The sequence below is a fragment of the Cebus imitator genome, unplaced genomic scaffold (genome assembly GCF_001604975.1).
Source record: "Cebus imitator isolate Cc_AM_T3 unplaced genomic scaffold, Cebus_imitator-1.0 Scaffold247, whole genome shotgun sequence".
NCBI lineage: Eukaryota > Metazoa > Chordata > Mammalia > Primates > Cebidae > Cebus > Cebus imitator.
This window is the reverse complement of record NW_016107562.1, coordinates 936,626-959,521: the sequence shown is the minus strand read 5'-3', so window position 1 is coordinate 959,521 and position 22,896 is coordinate 936,626. Positions and strand designations below refer to the sequence as shown.

The following is a 22,896-nucleotide window of genomic DNA, read 5'->3' as shown; positions in this document are numbered from 1 at the left end:
GCTGTTATTAATGGTATTATTTTTGTAGAATTTGCTAGAAATAGAATATCAATAAAATTCCACTTGCGATTATATGTAATTATGCTGTATACAAAGAAGTGGGGGAGAAATCTCAATTATTTGGTTGAATTAGAATTTCAGCACTTATATACTTGATCAAAATAAACTAAGTATTGAAAGTTTTTGTGTTTTCATCTTCTGAAGTACCTATTAACACTTTGAACATAAAGATTACATAGTTTCTATACCTTTTGACCAAAAGCAACGGTGTCATTTAAAATTATATTTTTATGTATACAAAAATCACATAGTACTGGGATGAAAAAGGCACAATTAACAAGTGGTGAGATGTTTAAATACACTGTCAGCTTATTTTGCTTAAGAAAAATGACTTGAATATTGTGGGAAAGTCAAAAGTAAATTAATAGTAGAATATTTATTTTAAAGTAAGGATTTTCAACAGTACCAAGACACTTTACTGTTTGGTCCACTCCCCTTTGAGGACTCACAGTGTCTGATGTCGGATTACTATCATTTTTCAAGATAATGTTAAAAATAGAAAAATTTTTTATAGATTTTATAAATTTTATAGATTTTAAATTGAAGCTTGAGATAGGAACAATTTAGATGTCTGTTAAGAAATCTGTTTTTCATGAGTCATTAAAAAAAAAAACTTTTTCTGGCTGAAAATTACTGTCTTTTAAAGATCCTCCACTGTAGTCATAATTTGGACAAATAGCACTCGAGTTCTCTATGTACGCATCTTTGTATGCATACACGCATACTCTTTTTTTTTTTTTTAACTTTTGAAGCATAAATCAGAGAGCATTGTTCAACACTGAGGGAAGGATTCCTTTTGTCTTTTGTCGGACTTACTGATCTAATTTGGTATTATCCTCTTGTGTGTGACTTCTATTTAATAATTCTGGTGTTTCTGTAGTCATAAAGAATAAGTGAAAAACAGACTGAAACCAAGAGCTCTGGTGTGTGTTACACAGATCAGCTTTCAGAATCACTTGATTTAGAATAGAACACTTAGGCTATGATTTGAAATGGAGATAAATTCTTAAACACTTTCTGTGTTTTCAAGTTTCACAAATGTTATAATTGTCTTCCTGGTGATTTATCCTTTAATAATAGAATCGGGGTAAAAAATGATTATTAGAATTAAGAAACATTCTGACTAAATTAAGATTGACAAATTTACATACTTGTATGGAATAAAAACACTATTTTAAAGTTAGTAGGTTAGTATTTCTTGATTTTAAAATTCATGTTAGAGTCCAACGAAATTACTGTGAAAATACTTGTATCATAACACTCAGTAAAGTTTTTTGTTTTCCTTTATTATTAAAAACTTGATAAAAGTGCATTGTATACATTGTTCATCCTAGAATTGTGTTTGTCAAACATTTGTAGTTTTCCCCATCCCTCCCAAAAAGATTTTTAATTTGTGATGCAGAATACTTGTCATCTACCAAATTAAAAACTGCAGGTTTGTAAAGTTGGCACTCCAAGAAAGAATTAGGTGCCATAAAATGATTAAGTATTGGCATGTGTATACCTTCTGTCTGGAAATAAACTTCCCGTATGTTGCATTTTGGCAGACATGCGTCTTAAAAATGTATTGAATGAAACTGCACCTGCGCTCTTTATCTTTTTTCGACAGTACATCCTATTTGTGCCTTTAAGTAATTACTTTTGCTTCAGTTACTTTTACAGATATATTTGAGTCAGATATACATGAAATTAAATGGTGGTACGGTTTAAGAATGCAGTAATTGGTCTAATTGAATAACTCATTGAAATAGTAGTTTGGTTCTTAACACCAGTGAGGAAACAAAACTTGTCTGTTTTGAAACATTTAAAACTATAAAAACTTGAGCCTGAGACACATTAATTTTTCACATTTTATCATGTCATGTCAAAATAATTTTCCCGATATATGTATTAATAAAAGAAATTTAAAAGAATATCTCAATTATTTTTAAAAAGTAAATACTTTCATGAGAACTGCATTGATGAAACATCTGAACTTTATAATGTGTTTGTGGAATAACTCAACTAAATCTTATTGCATTTAGAACCCTAAAATAGGTCAAAAAATTTGTCCTTTGCACAATTACAATTTCCTTAAAATTGATAGTGATGTTTTATTTACATCTAATTATATATTAAAATGAAAAGCTAAATCTAAAATGAAGGATCTTTGACAGTCTTCATTTCTTGAATTAAAATTTATGTGGAAAATATATGCAGATATATTTTATTGGCCCTAACAGAAGACTTAAACCACTGATTTATGCATGCTTGTTATTGCATGTTAATACACAGAATCCTCTTACACAGTTTTTTAAATAGATTCTTTTGGGAAACCTTTTGTTATATAATGTTATAGTTTTCAGAATTACCTTCTTTAGAAATTAAAAAAATACTTTTTGAATTTCTTTATGTGATGAGTTTTAACTAAAACTTGTCCTATGGATGTAATCAGTTTTAACTCTACATGCTTTTAGCAATATTTACAAATTGCACATTTGAAAAAAAATTGTCTTTTCTAGTGTAGTTTACGGTGGCGATACCTGCCTGCCTTTTCTTTTGCTGCGTTGGCACAGGCATTGTGCTTATTTTGTTGTAAATGGTTCCAGTATTTTATCAGTTCACTAGGCTGGAACTGATGAGAGGTAATTAGGTGACTGTATTTACAGCTTGAATAAGAAACTCGCCAGTGATTGAACACAAACTCATTGGGAGGGGGCACAGGATCAATTCTCAACTTGGCAAGACAGATCCCTACGTACACATCTTCCAAGTGCAAACGGCGGATACCTAAAGAGACTTTAAAAATCTTTTCTGCCAGATCTCCAGAAAAAACATAACCAGTTCCAGAACAGAAGACAGGATAACGCTCACTTGGGTAGAGGTCTGGTGGCATGTACCACTTGCTATCTTTGTTTCGATTGGGTGCATATCCTCGCATTAGGTAACCAGTAAAGTAGTTACGTCTCGGAGGCAGATCTGGCTTCAGTAACTTATGTATTAAATATTCAGTGTTGACAAACATGTCACTGTCAGTTTTCATAACATATGGAATATGTGGACAGTATGTTGCGACCCAATTCATGCCCATTAGTGTTTTAGTGGTCAAATTATAGTACGTATCTAAGTATTCCTGTTGAATTATATCATGATACTGTCTGCTTTCTTCCAGAATTGCACGTTGAAGGTAGCCGTTTAGCTTAATACTTAAGCCCAGCAAAAATATTCTTGTGATTTGAATACCAGGTGCTAGACTTTCATTGCCCCAAGTTTGCCGAATAGCTCTTCTGGCTTCTATTTGTCCAGGCTCTGCAGCTATTAGTAGTATTAAAAAAGGGCTTTTCTCTTGGCATTTTCCAGGCTCATTAATAATATATTTGAAATGGTAAGAATTTGGATGTCCAGTACCTTTTTCATTGTAAATACTTCCATTGGCACCAAGTGTATTCTCCAGGCCTGTAACTCCCTGTGGTGACAGGTCTGTGTTATTAGAGTTGGTTGCTGTTTGAGGCCTCAGGGTTTGAGGGACTGTTTCTTTCCAAATGTTCCGAAGGGAGCTGTGGTTTGTCTCACTTTTTGTTGACCGAAATCCTCGGAAAGTGTATGTCACAGGGTTTTCTTTGAATCCAGCTCTGCCTGGCAGCCAGTCATGATGATTGAAAAACAAAAACATAGCAAAAAGAAACACTAGAGAAAGTACTCCAATAAGATGAGTGCGGAATAGAGACCTCTTGGCATTCCAGGTCATCTTTGCAAAGCAGCAGTGTCTTCTCCTCCACTGAAGCATGTTGTAAATGTCCAGTAGTGGGATATGAGAGATTGGTGACGAAAAATGTGCTCCTCTCCTTAATATTATTCTTTGGCTATCATTTTCCAATTCAGTCACATTGTCTCTTTTGCAGTTATTCTATAAAAATGAAGCACAAAAGTTTACAAAACTGCCTGAAAGGGACTTTGGATACTAATGTAATCAGGGCACATAGGACTGTCTTAGGCTCTAAATATATAACCCAGGAACAAAACTTATAATTTATTTCCCCTTGGCAGCATAACTGAGAACAAGATTGATTTATTTAAAAATATACCTTTGTTGCACAGTGAGCATTTTAAAGAGATAAAGTAATGGATTAATTTAATTGTCTTGGTACACTGGTCATTTGTACTTTTGACCCAAGTTGAAGATTTAAAAGTTGCATGTAGTAGAAAAAAAAGTTACTTGATTTCTGAGAAAGGTTGTGTAAAACGGCCTTGAGAGCAGATGGAAAATGTATTGGCATTAATTAAAGTTGATTTGACATACTATTGGTGGTATGGTGCACAGTCAGAGGCCTTTTTTGTAAAATGGTCATGTATCAGTTATGGGACAGACGGTGCAAGGTTGATTATGGCAGAGTTCTGTTAGTCACAGTACACTGCTTGGCATGTTTCCATTGGCCCCTACTGTGTTGAGAAAGTCAATGAGAAGATGCACCTGTCAAAATTAATTTTCAGGGTCCAATAACTTCAGTGTAGGATTTTTAGACAGTAATAAATGATTAACACTTTCAAGTATCTTTAAATTTTAACTTTTCATTGTATGTATGAAGTATTCATGATGTAATTGTTCTTAGACTTAAGATTAATTTTAAAACATAGCATGTAATTATCTGATTATCAGTGGCTTTGGCAGAACACTGTTAACGTATCTTGGTTGAGTCTCCATGTTAGAATTAAAAGAGCTACTTTGAAACTATTGAAAATTCTGAATTTCACATAATATATTTTTAAATATTCTTGAGTTGTGCATTATTCTGAATTTACAAGCAGAGAATTTCTTAAATTTTTAGAACTTATGATAGCACAGTTAGGGTCCTATATTTTAAACGGTTATGAGATGGCAGTATGTAAGGTTCATAATGCCATGTATTAAGAACCGGTCATGTATCTTGCAACAAGGTTTTCAGTGCATCACACAGATTTGTTCATGTTTGTTCTTAGTGTTTCTGTTGTTGTTTTTTAGTTTTGGGGGACCAATATGTTGAGGGAGTAGAGATGGGCAAAGAGCTATAGTTTAACTCCATTAAAGGAGGATAAAACTTTCTGGCAAGAAGGCGTGATCAGTATGTGATTTTAATTTTTCCAACTTTTTATTTGGAAAATGGTTTCTTTAAGCAAAAGAAATCAATTGAAAAGTTTTAATATAGAAGCATTTGTTTATTTGAAATTACAGTATGTACATAAATACATGTATGTATTTAGCCTTTAATATTGAGATAGTCATGGTTAATAATTTGTTTAACCTTGGCATAAACTTAATTACCTTTAGGAAATAGAATTTACATGGAAATCTTCATGTAATTGAATAGTTATAAAGTAAAATTCACATACATAATGTTAAGTACTTTGAAAATATTGATTGAAAGTGTTAGGCATAAATGAATGAAAGTACTATTATAGTAACAGCCACTAGGAGGAGCAAGTAGGTGGGAATTTGAACAAATATCTAAGGTCCAACCGTGTAGGACCAACATTTGAAAATTTTCAGTTTCTGAAATTACAGAGTACTATTAGAAGTTATAATATTTCTAAAATGTAAAAAATTATTTAAGCATTTTGAAAGATACGAACAACTTTTTTTAAGTTTGGAATTTTAAAAGCAAATAATCGAGTTTGCTATTTGTTAGAATTTACGTGAATTTAAACTCAACATTCCTGTAATGAAAACCAGGGCTATTCACTGTACCAACAAAACATAATTCTGCTGTTAGCTAAGCTGGAAATAATACAGCTGAGCATTCTGATTTAGAAACGCAGTGTTTTCCTTCTTTTTCTTGTAAATAGTTGGCCCTTTTTTTTAGACCAGGGAACTATTTTGAAGCTTTTATTTCCAAATGATATATTTGGTAAATAGTAGTGACTCTCCTCCTCCACTTTATAAAGACACCATTAGATATAAGGGTTATGTATGTGAATTTAAAAGAAACAAAAGTTGCTTTTAAAATTTATTTGAAAATCTGTTTTAAGTGTTAAAAAGGTAAATTAAGTGAATCTATTTTCTGCTGATAAAATAACACTTGGAATCTGGTTGAAGGCCAATCATTTAGATTTTTTTTTTAAGTGTAAATTTATGGTTTAAGAAGGAGTAAACAATGGCAGATGTTTGAATGGATGTTTGAGTAAAGGACTGAGTAAATGAATGATGGAAAATAATCATAATTTATGGTTTTTTTTAAGAATGTACCTGATGTGATGTCTCCAAAATATTTTAGTATTACAGAAAACAGCAAATTATTGCATACTGTAATCTAGCATAAATACACAGTTTTAGTCTTAATAAGATTTTATAACAATGTGTGATAGGGGTGCATCTTAATTTAGACCTCATGGTATTTGTATGTTTGTAGATATTAAGCTATTGAGATATTAAATCTATATATAACTATAAATCTCCTAGTGATAAATGAAGTACATTTGTCTAGCCTTAAAAAAATTCCTTATTAAAAGTTTCTCAGGTCTTATAAATTTTTTTGTTAAAAAGAAAATAAAAATGACCATGCCTCCTTTTTATTAAATGATAAAATTGGTCTCCAGTTACTGCCTGTTGTATTTTAATTCTTAAAAAGAGAGCGTAAGACAAGAAAGTTCTATAGTATGCAAAATAGTTTTGCACTTTTACATTTTTAGAAGAAAAATAGCTTTGGTTTATCTCTTCTGTTTTGATAATATCTATACTTTATTAATGTGTATTTACATTTTATGAATGAAGTTAATGGGGAGAACATTACTGTAAAGTGCTGTTCAGTACACACACACACACAGTTTTTGTCATTTGGCTTTTAAAAGTGTTGATATCTTTAGTCTGTTAAAATAGTCCTAGATTTAAATGGTGATGGTTTAACAGAAAAACTTATTTTAAGATGTATAGGTTATAAAACTGCTTAATTGGTGACTTTAATATTGAGAGATAAAGGTACCCAGAGGGACTTGAAATTTTTACAACCATATTTTTTAGTACTATTTGATATTAGTCTTTTATTAGGATAAAAATTCATCATTGAGAGTGATGTTGAACTGTAATAGAGTCTGGTAAACTTGTTTAATCTTCATTTTGGAATGCAGTACTTACATATTTTTTAAAATGTTTGCCTTTTGTGATTGTTAGATAATTACTGAGTTGTAGAGTAAAATTGAGGAGAAATCAGGATCTTTGATAGGTTTGTAAAATTTTAGAAATGTCTTTGAATTCTTGAACCCTAAGTTGCTATTCTAACTATCATTGTTGCTAGAATAGTTTATTTGATTTATCTGTGCTCTGTACTCACATATAGTGGCGGTAGTTCATTATTACATATTCACATAGCCTGGAAGCATATTAGCTACATTTATATTTAATTTTTTGACCTTGTATTGCTGTTTGTGGATATTTTTGTATCAGAGTATTTTCATATTGTTTTTGATTTTCACTTTTAAAATGATCATCAGCAACAACCTTAAATTTGATCATTTGCAATTAGTCTTTTACATAAAATACAAGCTCACTCTTTCAAATGGTGAATTTTTAAAACAACTATTGATGTCTCTTTGTTTAAAGTTCTATTCATGGACAGTGTAATAACACCAGACTCTGTTGTGGTGTTATGCATAAACTCACACTACCTTATGTGATCTTATGCTAATGCTTTCCTTTTAGTATCTTCTTGTAGCTTGGTAATACTTAAAATTTGTTGGATATTCTCTTTGGTTGTGTTCATTATCTTAATTTAGGGAGATGTTGGAGGGAAGATTTTGTTACTAAAAGCTGTTATGTATTAAGGTTTTGTTTTAAAGGACTTTGAAAAAAAGCTCTTAAGGTTATCCTTGCTACTATTTAGTGTAATTTCACTGCATTGTCTTTTTTGATAGCCATTTTAAAGAGAGCATTTAATTTACTAGATAAGCATTCAGTATGACCTAATTTGGTAGGATATTGCTGTGTTTTCAGTGAAGGGCTACAGATTTCTTATTTTAAGTTCAATTTCTTAAGGAATCCTTTAAACACATCTTCTTATTTGCCTTTTCCCTCTGATGTCTATAACCCAGAATTATTCCACGCTACATGTTTAGCTGAATAAAGCAGTGACAGCTTGTCTTCTAAACAATGACAAATTTTAAAATCATATATTAAGAAACCCTTTCATAGTTTCAAGGGCAGTGAACTGAATGAACTATCTTATCAGGTATTAGTGCCTCCAGGGCTATAGAAAGGTAACACATTTAAATGACTATCATACACAAGATATTGACATACCTTCCTTGGTCAGGCCATCTATGTGGAGAGGATTATGCCCACTGAAAATACTTTTGGCACGCCATCACTTCAGCAGAAAAGATGCTATCGAACATGCGCACATCCCCCAACAGTCTGCCTCCTGCGATTGCTTTTCACAGCATCCAAAGTGTCCATCTGTCTTCTTGTCTTCGAGTTACCCTCCTTCTTCATATGGGTCCTAGTCTTCTGAAATTTTCCCTTTCTTTCATTTTCTCTCTCTTTCATTAAACAAAAGAGCTATAGTTGTCCGTTCTGCTTGTAGCACTGTTGACTCTTCCCGACAGTTGATGCATTGAAGCTTTCTACATCTGCTGTTTTCCTGGCTGGACAATGCAGTGCTGTGTTCTCGTCTCAGTATCCATATTTCTAGTAATAACGCTGAGCTGCAATGTAAAGCAGCCAGAGCTAAAATAATAGTGCTTCAGTTGTGTTGGAAAAGAATAGGATTTACCTCTCTTCTTTCGTTGTTGCCTGGCAGCTGCAGGAAGGATTTTGAGCAGTTTTAATGGGGTTTTAGTCTATAATATGAAATCCACGGTTCCTCAGCTGCTGCACAGGCAGGCAGCAGTTTAAATGTGGGCTTGACAGATGCTCTCTCTGACAGAGCAGAATTTAACGTCACTGCTTGGCTGAATCCCACGTGATTGTTTGCATTCATTTTGACTAAAAACCTAAGGTAGGGAGAAGCTTAGAGATTTTGCTTTTACGTGATAAATTATATATGTTCAATGCAAGTGTAGTGATGAGTGAATAATATGAAAAGGTGATGATTATGAAGTGAATGGTTATGATTTTATTTTTTCCAGCTTATTTCCTTTTTTTAACTTTATTCTTAAGTACAGGCTTTCTAAATGTTTTCCGTGTTAGATGTTGGCTTCGTGTTTCTTACATGCTTTTATAGGGTGTAAGCAGTATAAGCTTTTGTATGTAAGTTGGTATAATTTAACCCCTTCAGTGCATTCTCCTCTTGAAGTTTTTTTTTCCTGCCTTCAAATTGCTCTTGATTTTAGTAATCTCTAGTTAAAACCTATGGCTTCTATTGAAACCATATATCTTTCCTCCCCTTTTTGCCTACCCTCCTTTGTTTTCTGGGGTTTATATAAATAAGCTGTCAATGGATTACTTTACTAATGCATGATGTGATACAGCCCACTTCTTTTTTGCTCTTATTTGGTTTTTGGTGTTCTTGATGGCAGAAAACTTTATTTTAAATCACTTTTTAATGTTGGCATTTACTTGTTTTTTCTTCTTTTTAAAATTACATGTATCATAGAATTCAATAAAATGATATATAATAGATATAGCACACTTGTGCAGGATCTTCTTGGGGGCAATGAAATTTTACTAATTATGTTTACCTGTTCTAATGTTTCAGGAAGATTTAATAACTTGCCATGAAGCAGATTTTATAAGCACTGCAATACTCACTGAGATGTTTCTGGGGCTGGCACCTTCTTTTTTTACTGCCAAGCAGTGAGGAAGGTTTGTTTTATTTTTTATTTTTTTGTTATAAATAGCCTTTATTATCAGTTTTTCCTCTGAAACTCTAGGGACAGTAATCTAGTCCTAGAAAGTTACAGTTTTGGAGCTTAAGCTAAATGTTTACAGTTACATACTCTTCATCTCACCTGCCTCCCCCATTAATATCTGTGATTTCAAATGAATATAGATTTATATTTTCTCTGATATTTAAAAAATTTTTGTACACATATTTTTGAGCTTTGCTGATGAAATGTACTTTGTAGTTTTAAGAACCCCACTGTATTAGAAATGTTAGAAGGAACATTAAAGGAAAAGAAAAGAATTTTATAGATAGGAAACCTAAAGCCTAGACTGAGTTTTGACTTCCCCTAGTTAAGTTTGAAGGAGAGAACTAAAACCCAAGTTTTTTGTAGTCTGTATCCATCCATACCACAGTTCTCACTACCTTTTAAAAATTCCTTGACTAGGTAACAGAACCTACTTAAGATAACTTATTTTCCAGAAGTACAGGTTCATTTTTGTAGATCAGTATTTATTTATTGGATTCCTCATATGGGATTTGACTGTGAAGCTAGCCACAGTGACCATTTATGGAGTGTTTACTCAAAATCAGATTGCGTGCTAAGCTTACTTGAGCTGTTATTGCAAATGACTCTCTTATAATAGTTTTATTATTATAATGCCCACTTAAAAGATGAGGAACCAGTGCCTAGAGTTGCAAAATAATTAGTCCAAATATTAGTTAAATACTGATAAGAAAAGAGGCCAAGCTGGGAATTGAAGAAGGATTATCTAAATTCTTATTTTGTGTGTGTGTTTTTTAATCAATCTATTATTGCCATTATTCTCTGTTATTATATTACATGGAACTGCTAGAGAAATTGTGAAATTTTTTTTTCTAACACTGGCACAGCATATCCAGCAATCATTAATAGAATAATAAATGAATGTTTTATATTTTCACTTTTTCAACAGACAAAATGTATCTGTTGAAAAAGTGACAATATAAACTATTCATTTATTGGTTAACTGCTATGTACAGCATTTGCATTTAGGCATAGCTTATTAAGTGTAGGTGATACAAAGTTGATTTAGAGACATTCCCTACCTCTTTCTCCAGGGAAGGACTAAACAGTTTTATTTTTTTTTGGCCAGTTCTTTTGATTGTATTTTTTTGATGTCTCCCTGGATTATTATACATCTTGATTATTAAGAGAGCCTTATGGGTAACCTACTCATTAGTGCTTCTCTACATTATTGGGTTGAGTCCCTGAATTTCCAGTGGGGTTTCCCCCTGCTGTACGAGCTTGTTAAGGAGCAAGTATTTAAACAGCAAGAAGCTTCTAAATATTACTAACAAAAGGTGCCTGTGTACTTAACTGGAATTTACTTCAAACCTTAAAGTATACCCGCAACCTGTTTCTTTCTTTTTCTTTTTCTTTTTCTTTTTTTTTTTTTTTTTTTNTTTTTAAGAGACGGGGTTTCACTCTGTTGCCCAGGAGTGCAGTGGCACAATCTTGTCTCACTGCTGCTTCTGCCTCCCAGATTCAAGAGATTCTTGTGCCTCAGCCTCCCGAGTACCTGGGATTACCGACGTGGTCTACCACACCCAGCTAATTTTTGTATTTTTAGTAGAGACGAGGTTTTGCTGTTACCCAGGCTGGTCTCAAACTCCTGACCTCAGGTGATCTGCCTGCCCCAACCTCCCAAAGTGTTAGGATTACAGGTGTGAGCCACAGTGCCCAGCCAACCTGTTTTTTAAGTTTGTTAAGCTAGTTAAGAACTTTATGTAAAGTACAGAAAAACAAGGCAGATGTGAGATTAAAGTCTCTTTAGTAACTTTTTCTGGCAACTTACGTGTTCCCAGTCAAGAGAAACTAAAAATCCTATAACAGGAGAGCTTGTAGAAGTTCTTCCTTTAGTCTAGTTTCTTTTAACATCTGAATTCTATGGTTAAACTAACTCAGTAAGTGTGACAGGTTTCTTTGTCAGACTCAGGAAATTGGCAGCTGTTTTGTTAAGTTTTATAGTTATAAATGGTTTGTAATTATCACTTGCATAAGTCTATTTTTAATCTTACAACACATCCGTGTTGGAGAAATAGGTAACTGTTACTATGTGCATCGTTGGCCAAAGCTGTCCAGGCCAGTTTTAGTATTTTCCTGGACATGTCTAGTACAGACCTAAAGGAGTCAAAATTTAAAGACGGGAATTGTAACGACTCCTAATTCTCAGTTTTTACTGGATGTAGAAATAATTATTTTTGTATTCATGTAGTTAATGGTTTTGAATGATTATTACATGTTGAGTTAGATGTAAATCTGTTTAAGTGGCTACTAAATAGTAACTCATGGAGTTACATCATCTATTTATCTATGTATATACATTCAACTATATGTCCTTGGGGGGGAGCACTTCAACCAGGGTGGATGATTTTCATTTGATTGGAATGAGCAGATATCCTTGAGTGACATTAGAAGGGAGACATGAATCTGGTCTTTCTATATTGGTCTCCATTTCTGTTTGTGCTTTATTATGAGTGGCTGGTCCCTGAATTCAAGGAATTTATTTCAGCTGGGGCTTACTAGAAGTACCAGCTATTTTTTCCAATGCTGGACAAAAATCTTAATGTTTTAGAACAGATGTAATTTTCACTATACCACTCTGAAATCTGTCACTTGACACAGTTATTTAGAGACCATTTTAGTTTTATTGAGATGATTAGAAAAGTTTGCGTGATGTTTTCCTGGAGTTTATTTCTCTTGACTTTTTTTATTTAAAATCGGATGCAGTCTTTTTCATTACATAAAGGATTTGGCCAAATGGCTTGTTTTTGGTTATTTAATGTTAGTGTAGGTAGTTTTCCCTTTTTGAAGGAAAGTCAAATATTTATTAAAACCTTGTAATTTTCCTCTAAAGTCAGTAGATGATTTATGAAGCAGGTTTACTTTCCTTGAACTCACAAAGCAAGAATTAGCCTGATTGCAAATAAGCAATCTCAGAATGACCACAAGTGTCAGTGTTTGCCTGCCTTATTTTTCTCCTTCAGTTTTCATCAAGTTGCGCTGCCGATACGCATGTTGTTTAAGAATTTCTTTTGACTTGAAAACAAAGCTAAATTTAAGTGTCTCTTTCAGAACTAATTATAGACACCTTTATCTGTTTTAATTCATGCAAACTATTAACAATGAGCATTTAAAATCAGCAGTGATTTGGCATATACCTTATTATGCTTGTGTATTCCTTGATTTTTCTGTAGCACAGCCGTTTCAGTCAGGAATAATACTCTTAGAGCTGTGGTTCTCAAGGGGGCAGTGCTAGGGGTAGTACTGCTTTCTAGGAGGTGTTCTAGAAGTTTGTGAGGGTGTTTTCAGTTAACAGGATGACTTTTAAGGGCATTTCAGGACCAGGGGAGGTAATAATGCAGTGGTGTGTGGGACAGTCTTTGTAAACAACAAAGGCTAACTCTGTGTTCTGCAGGACTTCTGAGTGTTTCATTGGGTATATGTGTAGGTGAAACACTTTTTTTTATAATTAAGTAAATTTAAAACATAATTGGAACATAAAGTATATTTTGTTCAGTTTTAACATGCACTGGATTTTCTAGACATGTAACTACATGTACAATGAGGGAAGCTTGTACTTTGCTATGTTTTAAACATTCCAATAGTTCACCATTGCAAAAAATCAAAATTATGTTCTTGGCATTTGAGTCACCAATGTAATATACCAGTCTGTGGGCATTTGTAATTGTTACATTCAGTATGACTTGATGTATAGGAATAGCATCTGGTTAGTATGTCTTCTGGTATAATCGTGTCTAAGACTTACATACTGAAATGCATATTTTTTATCATAATTCCCTTTCTCTCTCTCTCTCTCTTTTTTTTTTGGTCACAGTCTTGCTCTGTTGCCAGGCTGGAGTGCAGTGGTGTGATCTCAGCTCACTGCAACTTCCACTTCCACCTCCCGGGTTCAAACTATTGTCCTTTGTCCGTGTCCTGAGTAGCTAGGATTACAGGCATGTGCCACCACACCTGGCTAATTTTTGTATTTTCATTAGAGACGAGGTTTTGTCATGTTGTAGGCTGGTCTTAAACTCCTGACCTCAAGTGATCTGCCTGCCTCAGCCTCCCAATGTGCTGGAATTAAAGGCCTGAGCCACTGCACCTGGCCTCTATCATAAATCTCTTCAGAAGTTTTATTTGTATTAGTTTATTAATTTTTAAATTATATGTGTAGGCTGGTTATATTGCCTGTGCATTTCATTTCAGGTAGTGGGTCAGTGTAAAGTATTTCTTATATAAATACTTGTTCCATGCAAATTATATATCTTTGAATAAATTATTTCAGGCAGCTTACTCTCCACTCTTTGCAAACCCAGCATATTGTTGGTATTTAAAAATTAACACAATTTATTTAAAGTATAACAATGTATAAATTCAAGTACATGTAAAATATTGAAACTTAAAATTCTACTGAAACTTTGCAAAGAAGCATAGTTACCCAAATATAATTTATTAGTATCAGAAAATATTTGCAGATAAGAATAGAAAGCAAGTGTTGGGAGCTGAGGATGGTGCCTCACACCTGTAAGCCCAGCCCTTTGGGAGGCCAAGGCAGGCAGATCACCTGAGATTGGGAGTTCGAGACCAGCATGGCCAATATGGCGAAACCCCATCTCCACTAAAAATACAAAAATTAGCCAAACATGGTGGTTCATGCCTGTAATCCCAGCTATTTGGGACGCTGAGGCACGAGAATCACCTGGACCTAGGAGGCGGAAGTTGCAGTGAGCTGAGATTGCTCCACTGCATTCCACTCTTGGTGACAAAGTGAGACTCTGTCTAATAAAAGCCATATAAATAGATAAATAAAGCACATATTGGAAGTAAATAAATAATTTTTTTTTTCTAAAAGGCTTTTTTGAAGAAAGAAGGGAACGTTGAATATACTTGGTTCATGTAGCCATCTTCAATGTGATTGGTTATGGTCTGATTAGCAATAGGGACTTCAGTGTAAAGAAACTTTGCAAAGCAGACAAGAGACGTGCAGAGGTTATAGGATTACAGACAAAGACATAATGCTTGACTTTTAGGGTTTGATTCTCTGCCCAGTCCCCAACTTCTTAGGCTGTGTAAGGGGTTTGCTTATCTTTGGCAAATATTAGGCATTTTTTATGTACAAGCTACAGGGGAATGTGAGGTGCATCATTAGGTTCCTTTCTTTGAAGAAATTGATAGTCTTGATGGATAAATAGATTGTTATAAAGGTAACAAAATAATTGGAAATAAGTGTTATTTAAATTTTGTCTTTCATATAAAAACGCTTGTGAAATATAGTTTCACCCATTTTCACTGTTTTGATACTTTTGGTCTTTCCAGTTGAACTTGGTTTGTATTGTTGTTAATTTCTCATTCATTTCTTATATTTTCACCAACTTTTAAATAAGATGTGGTCTCACAGAAAATAGAATTTCTGAGTTTTATTGAGCCAAAAAAAGAAAAATGTAGTATTTCTGTTTGTATCCTCCATTTATCCTTAATTATTTATGAATGAACGTATTGTGTATTTATTTTTCATTAATTTTCTCTCACCTTTGAGTTTTGTATACATTTTCTAACTTTTCACAGAATTTATTGCTATTTCCAGAATTTATAATGTTCCAGAACATTTCAATTAACTGTCTTACTTGTTTGCGTGCCTGTGTGTGTGTGTGTGTGTGTGTGTGTGTGTGTGTTGTGTTGTGGGGGTTTATGGACTTCTGGTAGTTAAGTTTCAGTGTAGCTTCCTCAGTTTATTGAATCATATTAAAATCATATTTAAAAGATGATTTATTGAATCATCTTTTAAAGCTTGCAATATTGTTATTTCTCTATCTGTATTCCAGTAACTGTAATTCTGTGATTCCCAAAACAACTAAATTAATAGCTGATTACAAACATATGCCGTTTGATAGAAGGAACCGGGCAGGGAAATATGTTTTAATTTACATGGACCAAAGAAGGGCTGATTGATATGGTATACCATTCTACCTTTGAAGATTATGTCTTCAAACTTAATCAGCTAATTGCACATTCCAGGTTGTACTACAGGGCATTGTTGCCAGTGAAAAGGTATTATATACATTAGAAAAATGAAGCTTTAGAGCAGAATTGGACCTTTGAGGGCATCTAAAAATTTACTTTCCTCACTTTATAGGTGAAGTAACTAAGACCCTGAGAGGCAGTGATTTTCTCAGAGTTCCACACTTTATGGCAGAGTCAAAGCTGGAACCTACATCTTAAGACTTACGGGTCAATTTTCTTCATGCTGATTAACACTTCCGGTTACATTGGTACATTCTTTTAGTCTTTGGACTAAAATCATATGCTACACAAATGATTATGTATACTGGATCTACCTTATCCATGTTTCTCTGCCATTATAAAAATAATTCTGCCAGATTTAAATGAACATAGTGCTTTTATTAAACCTCAGAGAGACATATGACAGAATTGTTCATCTGCGCCCTAAGATATGAGATCATTATAGACTTTGATATTGAAGGAGAGTAATACATATGCTTTGGAATTTTGCTAATTGCAGTTCTGTGATAAAATATTTCAACTACATTAACATGGACACCATTTTTAAATCAACAAATGTAAAAAGTTTTTCTAATATGCAAGAGTACCCTTTTTAAAGATTTTGTAGTCTGTATCACATTTTCTCTGTTTTGATTCCAATTTCAATTGTTGTATTAGTTTGGGTTCTCCAGAAAAACAGAGCCAATAGAATCTGTTTTCATGTAAGTCTGGAAATAAATCTCTTTATATGTGTATATACATATATATGTATATATACACACACACACATATATAGATTTAGTGTATTATTGGTATTTATTTTACTGGTGGTTTAACATACAAACATGCATGCTTATAATGTATATAAAGAGATTGTTAACAGTGAATTGGCTCACACAGGTAATGGAGCCTCAGAAGTCTCAGGATCTGTGTCAGCAAACTGAGAGTGCGTTTTCTTCCAGCTCTGCCCTACTGTAATATTCACACCATCATTGACTTTGATGAGGCCTACCCACATTAGGAAGGGGGTTGGATCTGTTTTACTCAGTCTACCTATTTAGATGTTAATCTTATCCAGAAACACTCTCACAGACCCACAGAGAATTTTTTTTTCTTGGACCAGCCTGTTTCATGTAGCGTAACGTTTTCAAGGTTCATCCAGGTTGTAGCATGTTTTACAATTCTATTCATTTTTAAGGCTAAATGACAACCCATTGTATATGTATGTAGGGGTGTGTGTGTGTGTGTGTGTGTGTGTGTGTGTGTGTGTACCCAATTGTGTATGAGGGTGTATGTGTGTGTATATACACACACACACACACACCTACATACATACACAATTTTATATATATTATTTATCTGTTCATGTGTTGATGTTGCCATTTGAGTTGTTCCTACTTTTTGCCTATTGTGAATAATGCTGTTATGAACTTGGGTATAAAAATACCTGTTTAAGACCGTGATTTCAATTTTTTTGGATATATATACTCAAACAGAATTGCTGGATCATATGGTACTTCTTTAATTTTTTGGAGTATCATCATACACTTTTCACAGTAGCTGTGCCATTTTATATTCCTGCCAGTCGTATGTTAGAATTCCAATTTCTCTGTATTCTCATCTATACTTCTTATTTTCTGATTTTATTTTGTTACTAGATTTTGATAGTAACCATTCTAATGTATTTGAAGTGATAACTCATAGTATTTGATTCGCTTTTCCCTAACGATTAGTAATGTCTGGTGTATTTTCATGCACTTCCTAGCCATCTGTATCTCTGGAGAACTACCTAGTCAAGTCCTTTGCTCATATTTCAATTGGCTGGTTTGTGTTTTGTCATTGTTGAGTTGTAGGAGTTCTTTATATAGCCTGGATATTAATTTTTTATATTTGTGACTTGCAAATATTTTTTCCTTTTCTGTAGGTTGCCTTTTCACCATGTTGATAATACCCTTTGAACAAAAGTTTTAAATTTTGATGGAGTCTAGTTTATCTATTTCTTTTTTTGTTGCCTGTACTTTTGGTTTCATATTCAGTACATCAGTGCTAAAATTTAGTTTCATGAAGCTTTTGCTCTGTTTTCTTCTAAGAGTATTATAGTTTTCACTCTTAGGTTTAGGCTTTTGATCCTTTTTGAGTTAAATTTCTATATGGTTTAAGGTAATAGTCCAACTTTGTTCTCTTGCGTGTGGTGATCCAGTTTCCCCAGCACCATTTGTTGAAAAGGCCGTCCTTATTGAATGGTCGGGACACCCTTGTCAAAAATTAGTTGACCATATATGTGAGAGGCTATTTCTAGGTGTTCTATTCCATTAATCTATATGTCTGTCTTTATGCCTCTTCTTTTTATTCTGTTTACTGTTGCTTTGCAGTAAGCTTTGAACTATAGAAGTTTGAGTCCTCCAACTTTGATCTTTTTCAAGATGAGTTTGGCTAAATATTTGAGATCCTTTGAGATTCCATGTGACTTTTAGGATGAGTTTTTCTATTTCTGCAGAAATGGGGTTTTGATAGGGATTGTATTGAATTTGCAGGTCACTTCTAATAGTATAGAAATCTTAATATTCTTCTAGTCCATGAACACAAATGTCTTTCCATTTGTTCGTGTCTTTAATTCTTTCAGCAATATTTTATAGTTTCGGTGTACAAGTCTTTTGTTTCCTTGGTTGAGTTTATTCCTACTTTATACTTTTAATGCTATTGTAAGTGGAATTGTTTTCTTAATTTACTTTTTGGACTGTCTGTTAGTGTATAGAAACACAACTAATTTTTGTGTGTTGATTTTATATTCTTTTTGCCAAACTTGTTTATTATTAATATAACTTTCTTTGGTGTCATCTCTAGGTTAACATACAAATCTTGTCACCTGCAAACAGATAATTTTACCTCTTCCTTTCCAATTTGAATGCCTTCTGTTTTTCTTGCCTAATTGCTCTGGCTAGAACTTTTAATACTGTGTTGAATAGATGTGATGAAAGTGGTAGTCCTTGTCTTATTCCCGATCTTAGGGGCAAAGCTCTTTGTCTTTCACCACTGAGTACGATGTTAGCTGTGGTTTTTCATATGTATCTTTATTATGTGGAAGACATTTCCTTCCAGTCCTAGCTGAGTTTTTACATTTTTTAATGAAAGGGTATTACATTTTGTCCATTTTTTCCCCTACATCATTTGAGATTATCATGAGGGTTTTTTCCGCTTTATCTGTTAGTATGGCATATTATTAAATATTAATAAATTGATTGTTTCATATGTTGAACCGTCTTTGCATTCCAAGAATAAATTCCACTAGGTCACGGTATATATAATACTTTCAATTTGCTGCTGAATTCAAGTTGCTCAGTCTTTACTTATGCTTATACAAAAAGCGTTGAAAGAAAATTGTTTAACAGTTATTAGTCCCACTTTGTTTTGGGCAGTGAGCTGAAAATACAGACAGAAACACAAAGGCACATTACAAGTAGCTAAATACATAATTGTATTAATAATTTTTTTATTTGATGTATTTATTATTATTCTCCTTCATTAGATTGCAAGCACCATGAAGGCAGGGACTTTGTGCTCTTGTTTATATTTCTTCATTTCTGTTTTTTTATTTGGCACTTAACTATGCTTTCAGTAAGTCTGTGTAGAGGACAGGCGCAGTGACTCACACCTGTAACCCCAGCGTTTTGGGAGGTTGAGGCAGGCTGATCACTTGAGGTCAGGTGTTCAAGATCAGTGTGGCCAACATAGTGAAACTTTTTCTCTACTAAAAATACAAAAATTAGCTGATGTAGTGGTGCATGCCTATAATCCCAGCTACTCTGGAGGCTGAGGCACAAGAATCGCTTGAACTGGGAGGTGGAGGTTGCAGTGAGCAGAGATCGGGCCACTGCACTCCAGCCTGGGCAACAAAGCGAGACGCTGTCTCAAGAAAAAAACCAAAAGAAGTGTATGTGGAATGCATGACTGTTTTATTATCATTATTACTGTGTTATTCTCTTAATCGTTTGTGATAGTTATTTTTGCCATATTAATTTAACAGATAAAACAGTTTTTAGTCAATGTAATGGTCATGAATCAGTGATTCTAAGGCAAATAGATTTGTTTTAATTAGTCAATATATAGTGATTAAGCACTTCCCATGCACCTGGCTGTATCAGGCGTTGGAGGAGGAGTAATTTCTGACCCAAAGTAAATTACCTTGCAGTTTGATTGGGGGAAGCAGACAAAAAATTAGGATATTGCATAGTATAATGAGGTGTTAAGCCTCTGAATGCCTCTCAAAGTTTATGTGTTGAAACTTAATCCCCACTGTGTGATATTAAGAAGTCGGACCTTTTGGAAGGTGATTAAGTCATGAGGGCATAGCCTTTACGAATGAATTAATGCCCTGTAAAAGGCCCGGCAGTAACTAGCTTAGGGCCTTTTTTACCTTTCAACCTTCCACCATGTGAAGACACTGTCCTCTCCAGAGGATGCAACAATAAGGCATTGTCCTGGAATCAGAGAGACACAAAATCTGTTAACCAGACACAAAACCTGCAGGCGCCTTGATCTTGGATTTCCCAGCCTTTAGAACTTTGAGAAATACATTTCTATTATTTACAAATTGCCCAGTCTGTGGTATTTTGGTATAGTGGCATAAATGGACTAAGTCATGATAGAGCTATGCACAAAATGTTAAAAGGTCACAACAGAGGGACATTTGAATTATGGAAAGAGGGAGAATGAGTACAGAGAGAAAGTAGTTTGTTAAGGGAAGTCTTCAAATCAGAGGTTATGAGGTATTAGTTTGGAAGCATAAACTTTGGATTCAGAAAGGCTCAGATCTGTTCTGCTTACTAGCCATGTGACCTGGGACAAGTAACTTTTTTTTTTTTTTAAGTTTAATTTTCCCAGCTGTAAAATACATGCGACGTCTACCTTAATCAGCTTGTTTAGAGGTTGGGTGCTGGGAGAGAACATGTCTCAGCCACTTAAGTAGCTCCTTCTCTGGAGAGAATTTCTAGGCTTAGGGAAAGAAAGAGAAATCTATTTTTAAATTTTACAGCCATTTATCTGTATATTTAAAGGGAGGAAAGTACTATATTTATAAGTGTGTTAACTGTTTTCTATGCTAGCAACATGTTGTTTATATATACCTCCAGGTTATAACAAGTCTTAAAAAATTGTGCTTTTTTTTGTGTTGAAGTATTTTGCTTCTAAGTTTTTTTTTTTTCATGTTTTGTAGCCTGATTGTAATTTGTCCCCAGAATTGCTGTTTCCCTTTTCTACAACAAGTTTTCCAAAACATCCTTTTAAAAGACTACGTGGGCACAATGGATCTCTCCTGTAATCCCAGCACTTTAGGAGGCCAAGGCAGGAGGATTGCTTGAAGCCAGAAGTTTGAGACCAACCTGTGCAACAAAATGAGGCCTGATCCCTTAAAAAAGGAGACTCATTAAATGTGTAGAAATTGAGGCCAGGCACCATGGCTCACATCTGTAATCCCAGCTCTTTGGGAAGCAGAGGTGGGTGGATCACTTGAGGTCAGGAGTTCGATGTCTCTACTAAAAATACAAACATTAGCCAGACATGATGGTGTGTTCCTGTAGTCCCAGCTACTTGGGAGGCTGAAACAGGAGAATTGCTTGAGTCCAGGAGGTGGTTGTTGCAGTGAGCTGAGATCGTGCCATTGCACTCCAACCTGGGCAACAGAGCAAGACTCCGTCTCAAAAAAAGAAAAAGAAATTCACATGCATATTTAAACATCTTAAACACTCTAATATCTGGGAATTCTAATTATCAAATTGAGATTTCATAGGAATAAGTTACTTTTTAAAATAAAGGTAAAAGCATTCAAGGGTACGATTTATATTTAAGTAATCTTTAAAACGTGACTTTTGACCTTATTAATACAACAGAAAAGTAGATTGGAAACTCCCGGAGTCTGCATATATATATATATATATATGTGCATAGTCTATATGTGTTTTCTTCATAAAAAGTTTTCAGGCCAAGCCTGGTGGTACACACCTGTAATCCCAGCACTTTGAGAGGCTGAGCTCAGGAGTTTGATACCAGCCTGGGCAACATGGTGAAACCCTGTCTCTACCAAAAATTAAAAAATTAAAAAACGTCTCCGACATGGTGGTGCATGCCTGGAGGCTCAGGTAGGAGAATTGCATGAGCCCCAGAGGTCAAGGCTGCAATGAGGCACGATTGCACTACTGCACTCCAACCTGGGTGAAAGAGTGAGATCCTGTTTTAAAAAAAAATAAAGTTTTCAGTATCTCACTGTTATAGGTAAAGAGAACATTTTAAAATTAAATATAATGTATATAGTGTATTCTTTTTCACTTGCAACAAGTATTTTTTTCTTGTGGCATTATATATTAACAATATTCTACCTGTTTAAGCAGCGCATACTGGTACTTTGCAAATATCGGGAGATTGTAGATGATCTCATTTGCTAAAATAATGTTAAACAACGATTGCTTGTAAACAGCACACTTTGTTTTGTATTTTCTTCGCAAATGTGGTTCTCTCACTGTTTTTCCCTTCTGTGTTAATTCAGTTGTTACTTTTCTAAAATGCCTCAAGTCTTGTTGAAATTGTAATGCTTCTGACTTTTACAGAAAAGCAGGTTTTCCTTTCCAGTTAGTACAACTGGAAAAGTTTGTTAAGGGAGGTCTTCAAATCAGAGGTCACGAGGTATTAGTAGTTTGGAAGCATAAACTTTGGTTCTTTTGGTTGCTTTTGTGCCGATACATTTATTTTCCCAGCTGGGTAGTGTTTTTTCTTTCAATCCAAATACATCTTTAAAAATATAGATTTGCCAGTCTGTTCTATATTACTGCCAAGTTATTTTTATTGTTTCGTAATACATACCGTGTGTGTGTGTGTGTGTGTGTGTGTGTGTGTGTGTGTGTGTATGTGCGCGTGCGCACGTGTGTGTGTGTGTGTGTAGCCTTTGAAAAATGACTTCACCTTTGTCTCTACACCTTTAGGGTAGAGGGTGGTGGGGTTTTCTGCAGTCCCTTATGCAGTGACTATGCC

At 34.1% G+C, this 22,896-nt stretch overlaps 2 protein-coding genes across 2 annotated transcripts in view; one reads left to right on the top strand and one right to left on the bottom strand.

Moving 5' to 3' along the window:
* CDC73 (cell division cycle 73) overlaps window positions 1-22,896 on the top strand; it is a 125,964-nt gene that overhangs the window by 54,485 nt on the left and 48,583 nt on the right. The gene's annotated exons all lie outside the window — the stretch shown is intronic.
* B3GALT2 (beta-1,3-galactosyltransferase 2) lies at window positions 418-8,987 on the bottom strand. Its single transcript, XM_017498621.2, has 2 exons — window positions 8,306-8,987; window positions 418-3,946 (listed from the first exon to the last, which is right to left on the bottom strand). Exon 2 carries the CDS (start codon window positions 3,824-3,826, stop codon window positions 2,558-2,560), a length of 1,269 nt encoding a protein of 422 aa, XP_017354110.1. The 5' UTR covers window positions 3,827-3,946; window positions 8,306-8,987; the 3' UTR covers window positions 418-2,557.